General features: G+C 36.0%; 4 protein-coding genes across 7 annotated transcripts; 1 reads left to right on the top strand and 3 right to left on the bottom strand.

The window, feature by feature from the left end:
- Positions 1–348: 348 nt before the first annotated feature.
- On the bottom strand, positions 349–4,623 carry LOC106375471 (probable carboxylesterase 15). Its single transcript, XM_013815385.3, has 2 exons — positions 3,856–4,623; positions 349–867 (listed from the first exon to the last, which is right to left on the bottom strand). Exons 1-2 carry the CDS (start codon positions 4,536–4,538, stop codon positions 552–554), a joined length of 999 nt encoding a protein of 332 aa, XP_013670839.1. The 5' UTR covers positions 4,539–4,623; the 3' UTR covers positions 349–551.
- Positions 4,624–5,088: 465 nt separating this feature from the next.
- On the bottom strand, positions 5,089–8,999 carry LOC106375474 (D-lactate dehydrogenase [cytochrome], mitochondrial). The gene is made up of 18 exons (XM_048767223.1): positions 8,706–8,999; positions 8,525–8,627; positions 8,308–8,408; positions 8,110–8,158; positions 7,892–7,984; positions 7,532–7,646; positions 7,360–7,420; positions 7,231–7,267; positions 7,083–7,144; positions 6,840–6,936; positions 6,659–6,733; positions 6,448–6,556; positions 6,207–6,316; positions 6,004–6,066; positions 5,841–5,920; positions 5,608–5,738; positions 5,487–5,530; positions 5,089–5,390 (listed from the first exon to the last, which is right to left on the bottom strand). Exons 1-18 carry the CDS (start codon positions 8,957–8,959, stop codon positions 5,271–5,273), a joined length of 1,704 nt encoding a protein of 567 aa, XP_048623180.1. The 5' UTR covers positions 8,960–8,999; the 3' UTR covers positions 5,089–5,270.
- Positions 9,000–9,039: 40 nt separating this feature from the next.
- On the top strand, positions 9,040–11,330 carry BNAC09G48970D. The gene is made up of 8 exons (XM_013815393.3): positions 9,040–9,265; positions 9,341–9,541; positions 9,617–9,713; positions 9,828–9,965; positions 10,047–10,105; positions 10,192–10,304; positions 10,491–10,596; positions 10,710–11,330. Exons 1-8 carry the CDS (start codon positions 9,154–9,156, stop codon positions 10,802–10,804), a joined length of 921 nt encoding a protein of 306 aa, XP_013670847.1. The 5' UTR covers positions 9,040–9,153; the 3' UTR covers positions 10,805–11,330.
- LOC106375472 (ubiquitin C-terminal hydrolase 12-like) lies at positions 10,864–19,564 on the bottom strand. Of its 4 annotated transcripts, none has more exons than XM_013815386.2 (33): positions 19,377–19,531; positions 19,207–19,218; positions 19,032–19,101; positions 18,721–18,874; positions 18,472–18,629; positions 17,849–18,114; positions 17,535–17,753; positions 17,345–17,453; positions 17,137–17,252; positions 16,765–16,863; positions 16,542–16,651; positions 16,213–16,287; positions 16,042–16,120; positions 15,821–15,967; positions 15,664–15,744; positions 15,442–15,561; positions 15,076–15,198; positions 14,619–14,693; positions 14,409–14,497; positions 14,203–14,311; positions 14,049–14,117; positions 13,871–13,978; positions 13,476–13,531; positions 13,224–13,401; positions 13,027–13,128; positions 12,869–12,940; positions 12,542–12,607; positions 12,331–12,396; positions 12,018–12,101; positions 11,823–11,939; positions 11,633–11,707; positions 11,459–11,545; positions 10,864–11,359 (listed from the first exon to the last, which is right to left on the bottom strand). In XM_013815386.2, the coding sequence occupies exons 1-33, from the start codon at positions 19,404–19,406 to the stop codon at positions 11,318–11,320; spliced, it is 3,363 nt and encodes a 1,120-aa protein (XP_013670840.2). In that variant the 5' UTR covers positions 19,407–19,531; the 3' UTR covers positions 10,864–11,317. The 4 variants fall into 4 exon arrangements, with proteins under 4 accessions (XP_013670840.2, XP_048623179.1, XP_013670843.2 ...); XM_048767222.1 differs by having other exon boundaries at positions 19,032–19,098; positions 19,377–19,527; XM_013815389.3 differs by lacking the exon at positions 19,207–19,218 and having other exon boundaries at positions 19,377–19,564.
- Positions 19,565–22,408: the final 2,844 nt, after the last annotated feature.

Here is a 22,408-nt window from a genome sequence, read left to right as displayed (position 1 = left end):
TGAATTAACCAAATTCTTGATATTTATGTAATTGACTAAATCACTCAATATAAATACTAGAATATATATATATATATATATATATATATATATATTAGTGAATACTTGGTATATGTGTGAGTAAATAAATATAAATGTTCTCGAGTTTACTATGTCGAAATACTAAGATAAACTTGACATACTTCTTATGGAAAAGAGTTAAAGAACAACATGGAATGAAAAAAATCATAAATAGAAGAATACACCATTCGAGATGGATACATGAAGAAGGATACTGAGACAAACTTAGGTATACCTCTTTGTGGAAAAGAGGTAAAGAACATTAACATAACGATAAAAAGAAACATATATAGAAGATAATTAATTACGATGAATAAGGATACAACGAAACTTATGTTAAAAGAAAAAAAAAAGGATACAAGGAAACCAAAAACATTATATGCGTTCTATGTATTTATATTATGTATGATTCACCAAGCAAACTTATTGAGGTTGAAGAGCCTAATTGATGTAAACTCTTATTTAGTGACCTAGCTACAACAAGCGAAGTGCTAAATTATATTGGAGAAGTTGTCCATAAAGTCTCCAATGATACGAAGAAGCTGTTGCGCAGCATCTGAAGATGGACTGTTGTTATAGAAACCATGCTCCTCGTTTTCAAATTCAATGTAATCTACTTTTTTCCCTCTCATCTTCTTCAATTTATATGCGTACTCTTTGGCCCTGTCTTTCAGAAGTTCCGAGCCGCCGGCGATCACCAACATTGGCTCTATGCTAATTGATTCAAGTGCAGGACTCGTCGGCCCAAAAGGGTTAGCCATGGGATGATCCCTTGTTGCACCTTCTGGTAGTGAAAGTCTCCAAAACCTTCAACAAGTTAACTTTAGGCCTTTTTTATTTACATTAATGATATGGACTTTTTTTTTTGAAACACACATTGATATGGACTATACCATATTTTTTTACTATGCATATGGCTTTATGACAATGGCCATGAACACGATAGGCCATGAACACGACGGGTCAATCATCTCATTTTTCAAATGGAAAAAAAAGAGAAACAATCAATTGGAGAGAAGACTTGAATGATATGTGATCACGACTCCACGTTGATAACACAAAAATGAATATGCACATTTATTATTTGCATTGTGGTTTTATCTATATCGTGTGTAGTGATGGTCACGGCTCAGGAGAATCATAAGTAAAGTTAAGCTGAGATAATTAAGGAAACCAGGATAATGCATGATGCACTATCTCTTCCCAGATATATCCACTACTGTTCTTGATATCTCATTATCTATTTGTTCCAGCAGTCACTACTCCGTATATTCACAAATTAAAGATGACCTAAATGTACATGTACGCTAACGTATACTGTCGTTTATAAAACTATTCTATAACTAATTAACCATACACAAACTTTTTTTTTTTTTTTTTAACCAGGTGTTAGACCAGCTTTCGGCCAGCCCACCACTTAGGTTCGGAGCCAGCCTGCGTCTGTACCTTCTTACGGGCCCTGGACACTCCTCCCCGCCCGAGACTCGAACTCGTGACCTCTCAGACCGAAGCCTGAGGTGTTACCAGTTGAGCTAGCTCGTCCGGTTAATTATACACAAACTAGATAATATTCAGTAAGTGGACTTTTGTAAAGCTCGAAAGTTTAAACATAAAACAATATTTAGTTTTTTCAAAAAAGATTAACTAGTGTTTGCGTAGTTTTACACATTTTAAACAATTTTTGAAGCTATGGATTAAGCATTTGTGCTGCGATCTAATTTGGTTCTATACTTTTTTTTTTGAATCATAAATTCCTGTGTTGGTATCATCTATAATCAGTTATGGTAGGGTCTCTTATTGTTTGCCATGATTTTTTTATTTCTTTTAGGATTTATTTAATTCGACTCCTTTCCATACAAGATATTTTCTAAGTTGTCGTCCAGCTACTGGCTGTTTATGCGAAGACCGATTCAAATAGCCAATGTGGATCGGAGATCCATGTATTTGAAAAGCTATTTAAACGTTGAATAACTCGACACAAACTAGTCAAATAGTGGGGTACTGGTTGTACAGTCTGCACATGCGGATATAATCTTCTGAATACTTATTAGTTTATATTTTATTAATCTAAAACTAGTATAATAAATTATTATTTAAGTTTTTAGTTAAATAAAACATCAAAGTATTTATATATATCAAATACTGTTTTATCAAAATACATACTTATTTTTGTGTTAAAATTTTCAAAACAGTCATATTTTTGAAATAGTTTAGAAAATATATTTATATAAATATTTCCGGTTGACTAATATTTAATTATAAATTGTTTTGTATCTAAATTTTTAACCTTTTTAATAAAATATTATTTATAATCAATTATTTAATATAACATATAATTTAATATTATTAAAATAAAATTCGTTTTAATTATTTATTAAATTCATTAGGGGTATTGTTAAAATTAATGGATTAGAGAATCACTTAGAAACTAATAAGAAATCAATAACCTAGCTAAAATTCTAAAACCTAATTAAAATATGAAAAACAAGAAAAACTAACTAAATGTTTAATTATAACATATAAATTTAATATTGTTAAAATGAAATTCGTTTTTAATTATATATAAATTTATTAAGGGTACTTTTTAAATTAATAAATTAGTGATTTAACTAAAAAACTAATTAAAATAAATTTTTTTAATTATATATAAAATTCAATAAGAGTATTGTTTAAATTGATTGATTAGCGAATCAGTTAGAAAATAATAATAAATCAATAATGTAGCTAAAAGTCTAAAACCTAATTAAAATATGAAAAAGAAGAAAAACTAACTAAATATTTAATATAACATATAAATTTAATATTGTTAAAATGAAATTCGTTTTTAATTATATATAAGTTTATTAAGGGTATTTTTAAATTAACAAATTACTGACTCAGCTAAAAACTAATAATAAATCAATGATTTAGCTAAAACTTAATAAAAACATGACAAATAAACAAAATTAACTAAAATATGGAGAATATGACAAATCACCAAATTCACTCCTCACATAATAGCATAGATCAAGCACACTGATCATAACAATCATATGATGGGCTTAAATCATACGTCTTAGCCAGTTAAACCAATCAAAATTATTATTATATTTCACTCTTTTATTAAAATTTAAAGAGTAAAGATGAAGTACTATATCACTTTGTGTTGTCTATTCGTGTATACGTTTCTAAACAAGTATATTGGTAGAAGAGTCGTTTTCTTTATAAAGTTTGTGTGTTTTTCTATGTCGGGAGAATCGGTACTCCTTTGAACTAGTTGGCAAAATTCAAAAGTATAATTATAATTTTATATACCATATTGTAATATGTTTTGCGTATTCAAAACAAATGATTTTCAAGGAAAAACTATTCTTAATTACTCTATAGCCGGATTAAAAGAGAAAAAATGTTTTTATGTATGATATTCATTCGAGTAATGTAAAAAGAAAAATGTTTTCGAAATAATAAATAAAATAAAGACATGTACTATCTAGTCTTGTGTTTTCATGAAGAGGCACCGTGACTCTAGATGTCTCTCTCATGCGACTCGGCAAATTCATTCCAGCGATTGGCATCGCATAAAAGATAATATGAAAAATTAAAGTAACTGAAAAACGACATCTAAACATATACCTCAATATTAATAATTTTAGATAATTTATATTGTTAATAGTTAGGCTATAATTTTAAAAGCAATGAAGTCATGCATGACTAGTAGTAATTCAATGAACTTGTATATATTTTAAAATGTTTATGCACACATAAAATATATTCTGTTACGGCTAAAGAAAAATTAAAATATATGTGTTAGCTTACTTGTCAAGCAAATCCAAGTTTAGCTTTTTCTCAGAGGGGCCATCCTCTGACTTGGTTCTCTCCTCCCCGCCAAAAAATGGTCCCAAAAGAACGTAACCGCGAACCCGAACCGGACTTAACTCGACTGAACCAGACCCAAACCGGAAAGCAAGGTGATGAGCTATGTTCCCACCGGAGGAATCGCCAAGGACATAAACCCTGTCGAAGTCAACGCCCGGTCCACCTTCGAACCAGTGGTCACAGTCACTGGAAACAGCCTGGTCCCGTAGCCAAACAAGCGCAGCCTCTGCATCCTCAAAGGCTGCCGGGAGGCGGTGCTCGGGTGCTAAACGGTAGTCAGGGGCCACCACAAGGGCGTGGAGGGAGGATGCAAGAGTGAGGCAGAAGTTGTGAAAGTGAGGCCAAGAACGTGAGCCGAAGCAAAAGCCACCGCCGTGGAAGAAGACCACGACGGGGATGGTACGGTTAGAGACGAGAACAGGCTTGTAGAGACGGAGGTGGAGGTTGTTTGGTTTGTGGAAGACCGAGTCTTTGAAGAGAACGGTTTCGTGGTTAGCGAGTGGGATTTGTTGAGTGATAAGGTCAATGCTCTTGGATCTCAAAACGGTGCCGTTGCTCAAGAGTTGAAGCAAACCCATGCAGTCTTCTGCTACTTGTGGCTGCTCTTCTCCTAGTGAACCCATTTTATTCCTCTTCTAGTTAAAGCCTTTTGGATATAAGTATCATGTAATATAACTGAAATATATTTATAGAAAGGTTATGGTAGTAACAAAGGGGTAGTTTTGTAAAACACAAGTCGGTAGCTCGTGAGTGTGATAAGAGCATGAACATCCCAATCCCAAGGTCTTTAGGAAGGTTTTTTAACAAAATTTGGACCCCACTGACGCGTGGATCACACCAAAATTTAAAAACCACTTTCCAAAATCACCAAATTAGGATCGGTAATTGGGGGTTTTGGTACTGTTTGCGGACTCCACCGACACGTGGCGGTCCGCGATTGGTTTATTTTTTTTATTTTTTATTTTAGAAAAAAAAAAAAAAAAACCCTTCAAGGACCCTTGCGATAATTATGGTTTAAACGCTATCTTAGTTTTGCGGCTGATTCATCTCATGTGACCAAGTCATCCAAATAGACTTTTCTCCTCTTTATGACTTGTTGTTATGCGTTTACCACTTGATGACAATGTAAACGCAGTACGATAAAAGAATATTCTCCCATCAGTTGTTTTGTAGTTAAATAAAAACTTTGGGTGTTTATAGACAAAAGAAAAACAGTATAAAGACCAAAAGATACAATGTATACTACAAACAACATAACAAACAACATCTCTTCCCTCTTGTTATTACTTATTATTACTTCACTAAGTGTAACCAAACATCAGTGACCACATAAATGTTTTGACCAAGGCGTTTTTTTAGTAACAGACATGAGGGGGAATTAGCTTTGCTGGATTCATGATATCGTTTGGGTCCAACGCTTTCTTGATTTTCTTCATAGTTTGCAGTGCTTCTATTCCATGTTCCTTCTCCAGATACTTACCACCATTCCATGTCATAACCAAAAAAAAAAAAACAGTTCAGATCATTAGTATAGAGAGAGACCTGAATAGGTTAAGACATGAGATATATACCTTCATTTTTCCTGTTCCAACACCGTGCTCTCCAGTACATGTTCCTGATCAATGGAGCCAAAGCGTATTCTCAGAAACAAATGGCATTGTTAGAACTTAAAATTGAAAAAAAGGCATTTACCGTCCATGGACAGTGCACTGTGGACCATAAGGTTGTTCAATCTGTCTGCCTCTTTTCGCTGCTCTTCATTGTTCGGATCGAACATAATACATGTATGAAAGTTTCCATCTCCAGCATGCGCAACGACGGCACTTGAAAGTAGGAAAAACAATATTCAGCATATACACTTTTATTGAACGATGATGCTTTATTATATTTCATGATGTTTTGAGTATAGGCAACTAAGATGATACCATAACAAAGGTGATGCATCAAGCTCTTTCTTGGATCTTGATATTAGTTCTCCCAGGTGAGATAAAGGGACACATACATCCTGCAAAGTAAACAGCAAAACGAGTTATGGCATAACATGAGTTGACATACTCACAGTGTATGTATTTAACGAAAACATCATACTGTACTCATTGCTTCATGACCTGGCGCCATCGCATAGCAAGCCCAAAGCGCCTCTTTTCTTATCTGCATACAAGATAAGAGTCAGAGGCAAGAGACAGGTCAAAAACACCTACAACAAACAGCAGGTAAGTTTTTTCCCTTCTTTATTTTTGCTTCTCAGGGAGGTTGAAGGGAGAAAGAGTTGGAAAGGGACAGAGGATTACCTTCCAGAGTTCCTTTTTTGCTTCAGCTTCTTCAGCGAACACAAAGTCTGATCCATTGTGTTTAGAAGCAATCTCCTGAACGATTTGAGTCTGCTCACGTGCATATGCCTCTAAAACAGAGAGAAAGAGCAAGGAAAAAAATATTAAAAAAAAAATCATATGAGGATTAGAAGACAATGATTCACTATTACTCTTTAACATTGCTACAAGAGATGTATAAAATATGATGCAGCAGCCTCACCTGTCCCTATAAATTCAAACATCAGAGTTGGAACTTCCTTCAAGTTTTTTCCATTAGCCATATTAAGAGCCCTTATTAGAACCTCGTCAAGGAGCTCCACTCTTGACACCTGATAGAGGATAAAAGGTACAGCTGAGAAGAATCTAATAAACCATTTTAAATCACATCATTTAAAATCAGTAGTAGTAGTAGTAGTAGAGAAGTCTATAACCTGTATTCCAGACATCATAGTAGCAATCGCCACGTCTGCTGCATCCTTAACCGTAGGAAAATTGCACACTGCCACCTGAAAAGTATAAAACAATAAATAACTTTAAATCACATAGCAAAAAGGAGTGTGAGAATATCAAATTAGAGGAACGTGCTATAAAGGAAGAAGTCAATTTATATACCACTGAATGCTGTGGGATTTTCTGAAGCCGAAGAGTAACCTCAGTTATGACTCCCAAAGTCCCCTCACTCCCAATAATCAAGCGGGTCAAATCGTACCTGAGACACCAAGTATCAACCATTAACTCAAAAGCTAGAACTAACCTATTTGATGAACAATCATTACATGGCACAAAAGACTGAACGAAACAAAGTTTCTTGATGGAAAATAGAATCAAGAAATTAAGTGAAGGCTGAAGACAAACCCAGCAGAACTCTTTCTGGCACGAGAAGCTGTCTTCACAACATCTCCATTAGGAAGAACCACCTGAGAATGAGATGAGCATAACATAAATAAAGATAGAACTCTACGATAAAGCATATGCATGAATGTGTGGAAGAAAAACAACAAACCTTAAGGCTTATGACATTGTCACGCATAGTTCCATACCTACAAGCTAGCAGCAGAAATTATCAAAGCCAGCCAGATCAAAGCAATCCAACACTTCTTAGAAAAACGAATCGTGAAGTGCAGAAAATTACCTTACAGCTAAAGATCCAGAGCAACGTGTAGCACACATGCCTCCTATGGTTGCACCTGGCCCTGAAGTTTGTACACAACACCAAAGAGATTGAATGATGCAGCAACCCCCAAAGAAAAATCCTATTACAGCTATAATCTTAGAGATACGGTACTATCTGGATGATGGCTAACCTGGATCAAGAGGAAAGAACAGTCCGTATTGTTCTAACTGTTCATTGAGCTCCTGCCAGCCAATTCCAGGCTCAACTACAACGTCCATATCTTCCACATGCAATGCTTTCACCCTCTAATACAGTTTGCAAAAAAGAAGATTTTAATGAGCATGAGTGGCATAATTTCAATAACGCCTACATGAATACTGTAAATTTATACGTATAAATTAGAAAATCCCATAATGTCAGTACACACTTTTTAAAAGTCATCTTCCTTTACAAATATAAGCAGGTTCAAACTTACACTTTGCAAATCTAATTCTTATTGCATGATACAAAACGGAAGCTGATGTCAGATACAACAAGAGATTTGGAATACCTTCATTAGTGACATGTCAATGCACACACCTCCTTTTGGAGCCAAGGTGTGACCCTCAATCGATGTTGCACCACCATATGGTACAATAGGAACCTAATCAGAGAAAAAAAAAATGCTGCATGAATTAATCTTTTTACTCAAAGCAATATAACATGTTGGCCTATACTACAACTGAAAAGCCTGATCAGTGAAGCCCTCTTTAAGTGAAACTTACAAACCTTGTATTGGTTGCAGGATTTAAGAATCTTGGAGACTTCTTCTTCGGACCTAAACAATATTTAAAAAAATGATTAATTCATGAATACTTGTAATTTCAATGATGAAAGACAAAAAAAAAATAACATAAAGCACTCAGTTAGTTATCAAAGTCTTAACACTTAACCATAGATGGCAAAAGAAAAAACGGTCTCACTCACCTCGGGAAAACAACAACATCAGGAATGTTTACTGACTTATGAAAACTGTTCTGGGGCTTCCCATGGAAGTACCTCTCTTCGTAGTCCGTTGTCAAGTTATCCTTTTAAAAAGAAGGAAACAAATAGGCAGCTTAAGTTCAGAAACACAGATACACATTAAAACCATCTCTCACTAACGAAACTAAAGTTCAAATTTGAAGCTCAAAATCTAAAGCACCTGGAGGATTGTTTTCAACTCAGCAACAAGCTCCTTAGGAACCTCTTTGTACTCTCCTTTAACTACAAGCTCAGTACTTCCTTTTCCCCCAACTTTCACACCTCTACAAGGAGAAAAAACAAGCAATCAAACAACTGTGTAGACTTTGAATTAATAGAATAAAAATAAAGAAGACACGAACTTAGAATCCAAAGCAGATGATTGGCTGATAGACTGGTTCAGAACCGCGAAAGATGCTGCGGAGGCGGCAGCTATCGCCAACGGGACAAGAGACCTGGACCACCAGTTAGGGATCCTCCGGCGACCCTTCTGTGCAGAGATCGAGGACACGTCACCGTTTTTATTCGGCGTCGAGTGGAGGAGCTGACGAGAAGAGCGGATAAAGGAGGAGGAAGCTGTTCTACGAGAGCGAGCGAACAAAGAAGCTAAAGCCATCGGATTAGTAAAGTGGGTTTTCACGGAGAGAGAGATAAGCTTACTCAGTAATATAATATATTATAATATTTAATTAATGAAAGCTCATCTCTTTCGTCACCCATCCAATCATAAAAATCAAATCTTTCAACCAAACTCGAATCTAAAAAAAAAAGTTAAAAATCAAATCTTTATTCCCGCCGAGAGAGGGAGAGATGGAGGAAGAGGTGAAGAGGTTGAGCAAGAGCTTGGGAGGATTCTGCAACCATCTCCAAAGCAGCTGCGACGCTTTCAATCAATCTCTCCAGCGTCGCCCTATCCCTCTCGGTCTGTTCCTCTTCTCTCTCTCTTTCCCCTTTCTCACTAAACCCTAAAGTCACAACCTTTATCGATTCGGTGCAGATTCGGCTTCGTCGACGTTCATCAAGAGCCTTAACCGTCGGTTATCGACAGCTGGCTCCGAGCTGAACTTCCTTGAGTCAATGTCTTTCGGAACTGTCTCCTTCGAGGAGCTTTTGGGTCATTGCAATCAGATCTATAAGAGTAACCAAGAGGAGGTTCTGAATCTCCAGGAACGTCTCGCTGACTTCGGCTACGTTGCTGGTAACTCTTGTAAACTTTCTTCTTCTCTTCTCCTCCCTTTTTAGATTTTAAAGGTGAGATTTTTCTGGAACCTAGGAGTTGAGATCGATGAAGAGTCTGAGGATTCGGATGATGATTTGGAGTCTCCTTCATTGCAACCTTCAGTCCTGAAAAGATTAGACGAGGATGATCTGTATCCTTTTTTTTTTTTTTTTGCATAGTAGACTCTGATGTTATCAACCAGACACTGAATCAAAATCTTTGTGTTGGAATGTATTTATTTTTTCCTTAATGTTTGTTTTCTTAGTCTAGATGATTCTCCAAATTTCAAGAGCCTTGGGCTTTCGGATGCTTGTCTTGCAACTTTAGCTTCGGAAAGTAAGGCAGCGAGGTTTGTCTCGTCTGCTGTGAAGGATCCTTACACGTCTCTGGAAGAATCTGTGAAGTACGTTTTGATGCCTTTACGACATTTATGTATGTGTTTGTTCTCACTCGTATATAACCAAGCTTTCCTTTGATGTTTTAGGGGAAAACCAGTTGAGACTAGTGCTCTACCTGTTCCAAAGACGTCAGAGCTTTCCAATGGTTATTTTTTTTAAAAGCCTTTAACTAGTGTAATAGAGTTGTTATTTGTCTCCTGTGTATGATGTTAGTCTTTTGTTGGTATGCAGAAGATGAGGTTGGGGCAGTAGAGATGGGTAGGACTTCAAGGCCGACTATAACATTGATAAAAGATGAATATGAAAGTCTTCCTTCTTTCATGAAAGCTTTAGCATCATGGGAGGTACAGAGATTTTCCCTCTTTACTTTTCAAAAATTACAGTTCAGTCTCAAGTCTGGATACTCTGTATATTATGCCCAAAAGATTGATGAATGTTTTGTCTGTCTGTAGTATAATGAAACAAGCTTTTATAGCTTCTTTTAAAATGTAACTCCAAATATTGTTAATTATGCCTGCTTATGTTGATAGGATCTGCTCAGTGCCGTGGAGAAATTCAACGCAGTCCTTTGTAACAAGAAAGAAACAAACGGGTCTTACTACTTCCGTGCAGATGAACTGCCAACTCTAGGCCTTGGTACGTGCCGATAGAACTTGATCTTATCTTCAGTTTATATATATCTTCAGATTCAAAAACGAAAAGACTTGTTGAATTGCATAGACAATGATGATGGGGTTTTGTATTTGCAGGGCACAAGGAGAAAGCGTACACGTTACTACTGACACGGATGAAGAGATTAGTGGTTGAGACAACGGAGGGTGTTGTATCCTACAGAGTTGCATAGTGCTATCATCAACACAGTTTGATATTTCATATAGGAGTTCTTTGTCTTTTAGAAAGATCTTCAGATCGAAGCAGCTTTTATCTATTGATTTGTGTATCAGTAGTCAAAAATGTCCTTTAAAATTACAAATGTTTCGGTATTCTATATAAACTCTGAAAGCCAAACCGCACTCCCGAATCCAAGCGACAGGCTTCCATGTTCTTCTTGTTCGAAAATAAAAATTGCATGAGGTGCCAATGGTCTCTCTCTCTCTCACATTCCATATTACATTACACAAAGTATTGAAGCAGAGGAAAGAAAGAAAGAAATAAGGACAAATAGAAGAAAAAAACACTATCAATGCGCGCAACCCAGCACCCTATTCAGACCAAATTCTCTACAACATCCTACTACGGTCGGTCATCATCCACACCTCACACTCGGTCTTTCCTCCCTCTTATTCGATGCCTGGCTTGGTCCAACGTTGCTGCCACAATGTCTTGACGACATTTGTGTTTTCTTTTGTCTTTCCGGCTAATTGTATATTTTCACCGGCTTCTCATAAGTGTGTCGGTTCTATATGGACAAAGCAAACAAAATTAGTTAACACAAGACAGACTTTAGTTACTACACCTTCTTTGGCAAAAGAATCAACTTATCAAGAAAAATGGTTACCTGGTTTGCAGAGTAAGCCCTCTTAGGACTGGTATCAGTGTGCTCCAACCCAAGGTACTGCTCAAAGGCACCGTAGACATCCCTTCTCTGTTTACCCATTTTCAAAGTCAAGTTAGATCTCCGATATTATTAGCAATCCCATAGAAAAAAAACTAGAGGAGAAGAAGTAAACACCTGAAAGCGATTGTAAACAACATCCGAGTCCTGCAAGTACTCCGGACGCCCCATTGACATAAACGCAAACTTCCACTGTACATAAATGAATGAAAATATACGAATTGTAGCAGTTCCACCATCATTACAGACATATCTATAACACCTTCGGTTCTTTATATAGCTTTGATGATTACTCAGTCGTGCATACCTTGGCAAAGTCCTCATCAGATACATGAAGCTTCTTTTGGATACGGTTCTTGATTTCTTCAAGAGTTTCACCTTCATGGATTACCAAGAAGAACGGCTCCCCGAAGTTTTGCACTACCTGAGGAACAAACAAACATGATACTGATAAGAAACTTTGCCACAGTTAAACAACAAAAACTTGAAAGCTGATTATCACCTGATTTTGTCCAGTCTCCTTAGCAAAGTGGTACACTAGAATTAAGCGATCATTTGGACCAATATTTTTCTCTTCTTCAGGAATCTGCGATTTAGAAAGACATAAGTCGGCATATCCACGAAATAACTATCCAATCTCTTAAGGTTAATATCTGACGTTGAAACCCAAATTTCATTTTTAGATCACATGGAAACAAAGCTACGAGTAGACTGAAATAATCATAAATAATTGATGAACAGCAACTACTAAGACTTCCTAAAAAAAATTTGAAGGTACAACTAAAGTAAATAGAAGGTCGCAGACTAGTAATTACCTCCTCAGCTCGCAAAGTCCAGTACTGGTCGTTTATATTCTCAATTCTTTCAGTTAATGGGAAAATCTGCAAGGCATACCAGCACCTTGAATTAATGTTCGTTGCGCTTTAGAGGGTTATAAGAATTTCATTAGAAGATATAGTTGAGAAGTCATCCTCAGGATCATGAAATTGTTGACTACACTGTAAAAAATAAGAAGCCGCTTGTTACCTTGTAGATCTTGTGGTAAAACACCTCAAGTATTCTCAGTTCTGCATCTGGATGCGAAAGCTCCACCTGTATCAGACATAATCTTAAATTAGCTCCCATAACATCGAATTTGTAACTGTGTGGAGAAATCATTAAAATCCAAAGCCTGAAAAACGACTCTTTTACTCAGCAACAAACATGGAGGTCAGCAATATTAGCAATCTATAATCCGATGCCATCAATTTCAGTGGATATTCATTTAAAAGAACATCTCGCAATGATATATATACAAGCCAGAGAGCAAATTAAAAAAAGAACACACCTACGTCAGTAAACCAGCAATTTTACCTTTGTTTTAAGTTCATTGATAACATCTCCGACTGTACTTTGTTTAGGTAGTCTGATATTGTGGATTACCACCTGTATAGTGAGGTTAAGAGCCATGAAAATTAATCCCTATATACAAAAGAAACGAATATGAATCACAAATAACAATCTACACATACCTCTTCCTTCGTGGCATGATGGAAAGCAACTTTTAAGGTTTTAAGACCTTGCAATTCTGGAAGAGGAATGTCCAGAACTTCATAATACAAAATATCAGACGTCTGAAAAAGAAAATGAAAAAAAAAAAATTTCAATAAGCAAACATGCAAATCTTTAGTAAGAAGAAATAATAAACTTAGCTGAACTTCACGTTTACCTGATTGTAGTGAACTAACATATCTGACAAATGGTCTACCCCACGGTATTTGATAGGCTGAGGCTTGGGTTGCTGGGAATAGCAATTGTGAGATGTAAGCCTAAGCTTGGATGGATCGTCAAGACCAAGCTTCTCGGCCACTCTTTCCACGACATCGTCATAAGTGTGCAACTTTGACCTAAGAAATTAAAAAAGTTATGATTTCCTCATCGAATCGCCTCAAACAAATTCGTTCACAACAGAGGTACTTACAACTCCAAAACAAATTCATCTTCTTTAGGTTTTTCCAGAGCACGAAATCGGACCAGCTACAATAGCACAAACCGCAACAGTTAATGGCCAACCAAACAGTAGACACGAAAGCCCCAGAATAAGGAATGCTGGCATACCAGCAAAGTAAAAAGACTTGGTGGATATCACTATATCAGCATAATTTTTGCTCTGATTCGATTAACATATAAGGAACTTGGGGTACAATATAATAGGACGAGTGAATTTCAGAGCTGCTGCATAAAACCACTTTACCAGACCAGCCTAAATCACTCGACACGTATTTGCCACTAGAAAGAAAGCTTTTCATTTGAGAGATTACTTAGCCTAACTCTACCAAGCTTGACTTTAAAAATCCGTGCTTAGTCAAATTATACCTGTCGATTCTGGACATATTCAAGAAATGAAGGCACAGCTGGGTAGCGGCACTCAGTATCCTTGTTACCAAAAGGTTTCTGAAAGCAAATGATATCTCCATCTTCGATCTGAAAGCAAGAAACCCAATGTCAAAAAAGAGACATAGACTGATTTCTGTTGATAAGGGTGAATAATTACTTGACATAGTTTGAATGAAGTTTTCTTATCCAGGTGTTCGCACATTACACATGGCTCAAACTTGATTTCCTGTAAATAAGTCCCAAAAACCGTTAGTTCAATAACAGAAGAGTGATGCAAATAAGGATAAGCACCACAACCATCAGCAGCAAACCTCAAATAGTTCTATTTCTTCACCAGGAGCAAAGCCAGCCATTTCATTCAGTTTTCCAGTTATATCCATAGGCTTACTGGAACTTTTCACCATCAGTCTACCAACATACCTGGTAGCACAAGAAAAAAAATTACAAACGAAAGCTGTGGTAGACCATTTTACATAAAAGTCCGAGCGAATAAAGAATTTGTGGAAAATAATATTACCTTAACTCTTGCTTCTCGGGGTCATAAAGCTTAAAGAAAAGAAGAATATCTTCTTTTGATTTGTCAGGAGGAGGAATAGGACGTTCAACCTAATTTATCCAAGAATAAGTACGAAAATATTAGCTCATCTTCCCTGTTGATCAATTAGCTTCTGTTTTTCCTTCAATAATAAAGGCTTCAACAATTAACTTTGCAACCAGGAGTTCTTACCAGTAACTCTACTTCCAAAAACAGCTTAAGTTCTGCAGTGTTTGCCTTGTTAGATGCTTCTCTTATTTGTCCAACCTACAAATCCCATTTTCCACATAAAACACATTCATACATGATGCGCATAAATTTTATCAAGCAAGGGACTCATAATTCTACGTTAAAAAAAATATAGTTTCCAGCATACAACCAAGCAATTTCATTTCAAAGCAAACAGAGAAACCTGTGCTAGGAAATTCTGAAATACTGACGAATAACAGGTTTAAGACAGCAGTAGTAGAGACACTTGGAACCCAAAAAATCAGATAATTAGATGTAAAGACTATAACATAGTAACAAAAAGCTAGCGGATGATCAGATACTATGATAGTTGGAGTATTACTTCGCATAAACTCAAATGTCCAGGTAAAAAAGAAAGAAAAACTACACGCATAAATAGCATATAGAAAGATAACACTACCGGTTGCAATTCCTCCTGAGGAGTAAGGGGGCGATTGGGACGATAGGTATGGTTTTGTCGCTTTGCCCAAATCCAGAACCTCTGTAGCTGAACAGGTACACCAAATTCTTTGGCCACTTCCTCCTATATCAGCATAAGATTGGTGGTCAAACATGGCAAATCTTTAAATTACAGTTGCATAAAGAACTATCTAGCTAGCAGCAATCTGAAAATTCTCACAAAATCCAGATCAACTGTTCTTCTTTAAGGTGGAATCAAGTTACCAGAAGACTGCTTTCACATAAACCATTTCTTCAATAGAGTAGTTTCTTTCCTTTTTGAAAAATAAAAGTGAAAAATAAAAATGAAAAATTCCCCGGCTGATACCTTAAATTGTTGAAATGGTGTCTGTTTCTGAATCCGGAAACTACGAACTTTGTCATGATCGACAAGATCAAAATATATATCTTTCCCAATTTGTTCCTTAAGGTCTTGATCCCTTGCAACCTTTCCATGTAAACAAAGATGTTTTAGTAAAACCAGTGCCATAACTACACTCTAAAACAGCTAAGAAATATGATCATGCCCAACTATATAGGAATAACAAACCTTAATTATGGTAAATAGGTGAGCTTGTGCCTTGTATTTTCTTTTTTCTTCCTTTTCTTCCTGTTCTTTCTTCAGCCTTATCTGTCAAAATGCAATGAACCGATTAGGTTAAACCAAGACGCACACATTACTGGGAAAATGCCTGAAAATACTTTACCCTTAAATGTTCAGCAATGTCTTTCTCATCAACGTTGCAGATAATTTTGTCTTTGTCACTTTCCCGGATATATACAAGCATGTATGCATTCGAGTACTTTGTGAATTTGAAAGGAGGGTTATTGAAACCAGGATTAGTTTGTGGTAGCTGAAAAGACACGAAAAAAAAGAATTTGGCAATGCCCTTTTTAAATCACATAAAATGTAGCAAGAAAATGCAACCTCTTCTTCACCACCATATTGCTCCTCCAATGCCCTTTTCAAATCTTCTTTAGTTACTCGTTCATCATCAAATTTATACCTGAAAAGTAGAAGCTTAAAAATTTTCATGAGAAGAGACATAAGTCTAAGAGGAATGCACAGACTAAATGTGTTATAATAGTATCTGCATACCATTGATCAGAGAGCGTCGGCCTTATAAAAGCGTAATAGTGCCCACCATGTACTCCTCCACTATGAACTAACACACTGAAGATAAATAAGAGATAGCAGGTCAAATGAAAATGAAAACCTTTGCTACTATCATAAAATGTTAATTAACTGTGCATGTGCAGGCTAAAATAAGTAACATAAAGCATATTCCTCACGAAGACCAAGCAGATGATCAAACGAAAACTAAATCGTTCAACAAAATTACCATTATATAATCATCACTCCAATTTATAGCGAATCTAATTTTGAAGTGGATCTACTACGAGCAGATCGAAAGATATAGGAAATACCTGTGAAGCGTGTAAAGGTTGCGGACACTCTTGTCAGCATCAGGGGATAAATACTTTCCATTCTCTCTATCAAGATCCAGTTCAAGAGGGAATTCATACCGATCATTTATCTATCAAAAAAGCTACATCAGCATTCACAAATCAGGGCACCACAAAATGAGAAAGTACGACTCATGGTCACAACCATATAACTTTCTAGGCACATGCAACTTCAAATACTAACCTTCACCATGGTGTCCCTCATGAAGTCATATTCAAACCTCTTGAGCTGGAGCTGAAGAACCGGTGGAAAGTCGATGAAAAGAACGCCTTTTTTTGCATCCTGAAACAATATACATGTGGTTCCTCCAGAATAAGACTAGGTAAGGAGTAAGGATTACCCTTGTAATAATTATAGTTGGTCGGTGGTAATTAACTCGACTTGGAAGACGATACCAGTAAAAAAAGGTTCCCAAAGAACGCTTAGTTTAGGTTGTCTGTATAACTCTCGCATTATAAAGTATAAAAGAATTGCTAGGACCCAAATAAGCCCGCTTCAAATGACTCGACCATCCCCACCAAGTACAATGAAATAGAAAGAGTGAGGATAACCAACCTGTAAACCATGTTCTTCTGCATGATATTTGTTGTCTCCTTCAAGGCGTTCAACTTCAACATATTTGTCAAAAGAAGCATAAACATCCTTGCAGCCTTTAACATCCAGCTGAAGGTCTGCCATAAGATAAGAGATAAGAACATGATAAATCGACGAAAACGTTGGTTTGGTATAATAAGACAATAAAGTGCAGTTGTATATACTATACCATAAAATGATTCTTTCCGTGTAGATTTGTAATCTACATTTATGCACTCAATGTAATTCATATGGTGACCCTCAAATAGCTGTTGTATTGTTCCCTCCACAACAGTTCCCTGTAGAGAAAAGAAAAGGCTCGAGACAAGAAACACCATCTGAGGAGGAAATCATGGCATAACAGCAGCAAAAAAGATTACCTTCATCTTGTCCTCAAGTTTTTCGCTGAGAACTCGATTGAGTTCTTGGACATCATGTTGCATGAAAGAATCATATGTATCCCAACCAAACGACTTTGTCAGCTCTTTAGTAGCAACACTAGTGTCGTTATACTGGAGCTTGTAAAACAAACTTTGGAGAGCCAAAGGTATACTTGCTGTGGGCGCGTCGTTCTCAGTTGTCGGCATATGGTATACAGCCTACAAGAAACATGCAAGATTCAGTTGTCTTGGTTTGGAATTCAGAGAGAACCCGTAGGATTTATACTGGAAAAAAAAACACGAATATATCTAACCTTTCTGAAGTAAGGTATGTGGTATAGTGTCTGTAGGAGAGAATTCATGTAACAAGTTGCACCTTGGTTCTTGAGACCAACAAAACCAGTCTCTTTCTTAGAGTCGTATGACCAGTAATCAAGAACCTTACGTACAGCGACTTCAGCTTCAACGTAAACAGTATCATTCACTAAATAGCCTCTACTAGGATCATAAAGTTCGCTGAGAGGCATGAATGATGTAAATCCCCAATCGCTTTCTCTTGCATTGAATTGATGTTGCGTTTCTGTACCACATATAGGAAACATGAAGTCAATGAAATTTGTATCACCAAGGGTCACTTACAGCTACATTATGACAATTCTAAGTTCGCCAGAAACCAGGAAAAATATTTCAGCCTAATGGAGAAGAAACGGAAAAGGGTGCAAGGTATGAATACATTTTTTCACTCTTGGCGTTCACTTAAAGCTTAAGATAGCAATAACATGATTATATTCACATATGAACAAAGTGATCCCCTTCTTGTATCCCAGCATTGGAACTTTCGTAAATCATAACTTTCATGTCCATAGACATTATATGCTCATGCATGAACTCAGGACTCAGAGTTTATATATGCATCATTACTAAAATTTAAAGGTACCTTTTCTAATGGTATATCTGGTGTGGATTTGATTGACCACAGCCAGACTGAACTGAGAGTATCGGCTCCAGCCGTAAGGCAAAGTCGCAGCATCAGCAACATCTAAGTACATGGACAAATGGTCGACATTGTTCCCTTTCGGGAAAATTAATATGCGCCTGCACAAGCAAATCCAAATGGTGTCGACCAATCAAAATGCATATTGGACAAACAAGAAATTACAGTGCAACTAGGTTGTATACTAATTACCATTTGTATCCTCCAACGACAAATACTTCAGAGTAATGCTTCCTGGTGTTCTGCCTAGAAAAGTTTGGGACAGTCCACGTGAATTTCAGAGTAGGAGGATCCTCAGCTGGCTGCTGGTTCTCCACAGTACTCACAGCAGCCTCAGTTTCCGAAACTACAAATGCATCAAACAGTTGGTGGAATATATAAGCACCAGGAAGAATCACAAAACCCTAGAAGCTATATATCATCCATTTCATCACATCAAAGATCAAAGAATACGAGAAATATCATCAGCGAATCAAATTGAATCAAGCCTAAAAAAGTCCTACCCTCCATGGGCTGAGCAGTGCCGTCAACCAAATCTGAATGCGGCACAAGCATCTCCTCATCCTCCTGCTGCTGCGAAACATGAACAAACCTCCATGAATAAGACTTCTCCCCCAATCTCGCCGTACGGTGATCAGAACAACAAAAATAGAAACTACAATCACTAAACTAACACACCAGTCGCACCACCTGCAACGACGATTCAATCGCTTCAAATTCAAATCAAACCCTAAGGGATCAGCTAACCAAACAATCAGAAGCAGATTCAGAGCAGATGCATAACGAAGCCACGACGGGAAACATCAAATTAAGCAGAAACAGAGAGAGAGTGATGAATCGGAGATTACATCACCGGGAGGCGGAGTCAGTATAGTCATTGGCCGGAGAAGGATTGACGGTGGGATCGAGAGACCGACGAACGGTGAAAAAATCAAAGAGACGCCAAAGTGACTCGAGAGAGAGATTATACAATCGCTCTTACTCTTTCGCTGGGCTTCGATAATTTAAGGGGTAATATTGTAATTTCGCGAAGCTCCCTCCGTACTCAGATTTATATATATTTTCTCCGAGGTTGGGTCCTTTCTAACGCGACAGACCAGTGAGAAAGTGACACGTAAAAGCCTTAGGATGCTGCTGCTGTCATACAAAACTCTCGACGTGGCTGCTTGGATGATTAGTCCGATTATATTTCACCTGAGGACTTCTAATTTTTGGTCTCTCACTCTCTGTGTTGTTTTCTTTGTTGATAAAGGTTGATTTTTTTTTTATTTTGGGATTATTCTATAAGATTTTTCTCATTATGTGTTGTATATTCTCCATAAGTATTCTTTTATCTCTATAATTTTTGTATTTTATTTTTGCCATAACCTAGTTTACTGAATAAACTAATTGGGAAAAATTAGTTATGAAATAATAAAACATAAGGAAGTTTAATTTTTAACAAAAAAAATAATTTGACTAAATTACCGAAAAGATCAACTGATTATAAATAATATTAGAACTAGTAATGTTTGTGGATTTTAAAACTTTAGACAATAAATCAAATATCAAATTCTTATCTCTTCTGTAAATCGGGCCTTGGAAAAATTTTGAATTTGGGTATCATTAAATTAGATTAGCTTATGATGTTTTTGTATATTCTCCTGTTTGCATCTGAAATATTTTTGTATTGATTAGATCAAACGTGTTAGATATGCATTATATATTATACACGGTGAAAACTATTAACTTGACATTAGAGCAAATGCAAGAGTTCCCAAGTGAGTATCTCACACAATTTTAATAGAGAACCCTTGCAATAGATGTATTTTATACTTGACGACGGTTACATTTTATAAGCTGTAAATGATTTTTGGTATATTTCCCAGTGAATGACATCACTGCCTTAGCCAGAGTGAAAACTTCATATGAGTTTCATAAGGGACGGTTCATCATGTGGCAAATGATACAAAAAAAATCGTAGATCGAACTCGTTGGTGGCGGCCATAATCAGTTTGCAGCCGGGAGTGATGGAAAAATTCATTGGCGCTGATGCTAGAAAACGTACTCTACTCTGCATGTAAATTTATATTTCGTAAAAAATATTTATTTAATATACAAAACTATGATATTTTTATGAAAATAGACTTACATGAATTCCTAAAAATTTAAAATCAACTTGTATCAGGGTGAAAATATAGTTTTCCTTTGTCAATGTTTAGCATAATGGAATCTAAAATGTTACTCATTCTATATACAAAAGATTGATCTTTAATGTTGTTCATTGTGGTCCAAAATTATGTTTGAGAGAAAAACATGATACAAATCTTACAAATATAAATTTGGTTTCGGAGAAACAATAATAAATATAATATGAATATTTACGATTGATAAATTATCTCAAAAATTATTCAAAATACTACATTTTTAAATAAATAGGTTTTAAATTAAAAATATTGTATGATCCGCTGTTAAGCTAGACGCACCAACATACACATCTGTTTTGTCGACCAAGTTGGATTAGTAGCTTACTAGTTACTGTCATAATTTTATTTTATTTTTGATATTTGGATTTTATGTAGAACTGTACATCTATATTGCAGATTGATATGACTTTGAAACCCCAAATCAACATATCTTTCGATCTCTCAAGCTCCCAATCTCACATGTACCTCTATCATTTTTTCTTTTACAATTTTTCCATTCATAGATCAGTTACCGTTTCATAGTTGGGCTTGGAATTTCAGTATGCAAAACGGATTGACCTAGAGTTTTGTATAGTTGTTTTGCCTATTATTTCCTTGAATTTCAGAATTCCTTAGGTGATGTCGATGTTGGAGATCGTGGTTTCATACGATTTGTTGTTCAACCTACCAATGTAACCAAGTGTGGTTTCTTCATAGTATCATTACTATATTTATTTTCATTATTGCAACTTTTCTTTGTCCAAGTAATTTATTGAATCAATTAATATTTGTAGAATTACTACAATCGCGATGGCTAAGAAGAGAAGATTTGGTAGCTAGCATGCTTCAAGAGCTTGACAATTGCACGACAAAGATTTAGTAGATACACATATTGAATCAAATATGTGTAGCATTATTACAATCACGATGAAGATTTTGATGATTGAGAAGAGAAGACGTTCATTAGCCGTTGACAATCTTAATGCTCATAATTACCATGGCTTTGGTTTTGTTTTTACTTTCATTGGCAATTGCAAATATAGTCTATGCTTTTATTGGCTGCTCCAAATGCCCTCACATTTCTGAATGAAATGGACTATTTTGTTACGGAGTTCTATGATTCTACATAGTTTGTATAAAGAAAGTTGCATAATAAAAAACACTTAAACATGTTCATCCATATCAGGGAGCCAATAGTGTTTGCAGACCAGGGGAATCAAGACAAGACAATAAAAAAGCAAAGGGCAAGATGCAAGTTCAAACAGGTCGGTCCTCATAATGATCAATTCAGGTTGGCACTAAACATGTGAATATTAAAAGATCGGCAAACTTTGAAGTTTCATATTTGATTGTGCGAATGAGAACATGCAACATCTTCGGAAAGTGATATTGATACAACAACAACTACGGGATTGACAAATTGATTTGTTTCACCGATGTGGTGAGTGAAGACATACAATAATCACAATGTTTTCTTATATGTTGTGTTTTATGGAAGATCAATTCAATAAAAAATGGATTGTAGCCTATGAAGTGTGTGAGAGTATCTACTGATTTAATATTTCTCAATGTTGCAGATTTTCTGAATGTACATAAAGATTAAATTCCAACAAAGTATTTGGGTTCTCTGTCTAATAAATGAAATTAGATTTTTTCATTTGATTTCAATTTCGTGCTCATCTTTTCTCCATCTCATTGACTCTCTTAAAACATCT

This window comes from Brassica napus, chromosome C9, assembly GCF_020379485.1.
Source record: "Brassica napus cultivar Da-Ae chromosome C9, Da-Ae, whole genome shotgun sequence".
NCBI lineage: Eukaryota > Viridiplantae > Streptophyta > Magnoliopsida > Brassicales > Brassicaceae > Brassica > Brassica napus.
Note: the sequence above shows the minus strand (reverse complement) of the source record. Positions and strands in the feature narration are given on the sequence as shown.

Coding starts and splice junctions, on each gene's coding strand:
- LOC106375472 (XM_013815386.2), bottom strand. CDS start 19,406: ATGACTATACTGACTCCGCCTCCCGGTGAT. Junction 16,864..17,136: donor CAGAAGAACATGGTTTACAG/GTTGGTTATCCT, acceptor ATATTGTTTCAG/GATGCAAAAAAAGGCGTTCT. Junction 16,121..16,212: donor CCGACGCTCTCTGATCAATG/GTATGCAGATAC, acceptor TCTACTTTTCAG/GTATAAATTTGATGATGAAC.
- LOC106375474 (XM_048767223.1), bottom strand. CDS start 8,959: ATGGCTTTAGCTTCTTTGTTCGCTCGCTCTCGTAGAACAGCTTCCTCC. Junction 5,531..5,607: donor CAGTGCACTGTCCATGGACG/GTAAATGCCTTT, acceptor TCCATTGATCAG/GAACATGTACTGGAGAGCAC. Junction 5,391..5,486: donor TTGGAACAGGAAAAATGAAG/GTATATATCTCA, acceptor AATGGTGGTAAG/TATCTGGAGAAGGAACATGG.
- BNAC09G48970D (XM_013815393.3), top strand. CDS start 9,154: ATGGAGGAAGAGGTGAAGAGGTTGAGCAAGAGCTTGGGAGGATTCTGC. Junction 9,714..9,827: donor AGATTAGACGAGGATGATCT/GTATCCTTTTTT, acceptor TTGTTTTCTTAG/TCTAGATGATTCTCCAAATT. Junction 10,305..10,490: donor AAGCTTTAGCATCATGGGAG/GTACAGAGATTT, acceptor TTATGTTGATAG/GATCTGCTCAGTGCCGTGGA.
- LOC106375471 (XM_013815385.3), bottom strand. CDS start 4,538: ATGGGTTCACTAGGAGAAGAGCAGCCACAAGTAGCAGAAGACTGCATG. Junction 868..3,855: donor AACTTGGATTTGCTTGACAA/GTAAGCTAACAC, acceptor AACTTGTTGAAG/GTTTTGGAGACTTTCACTAC.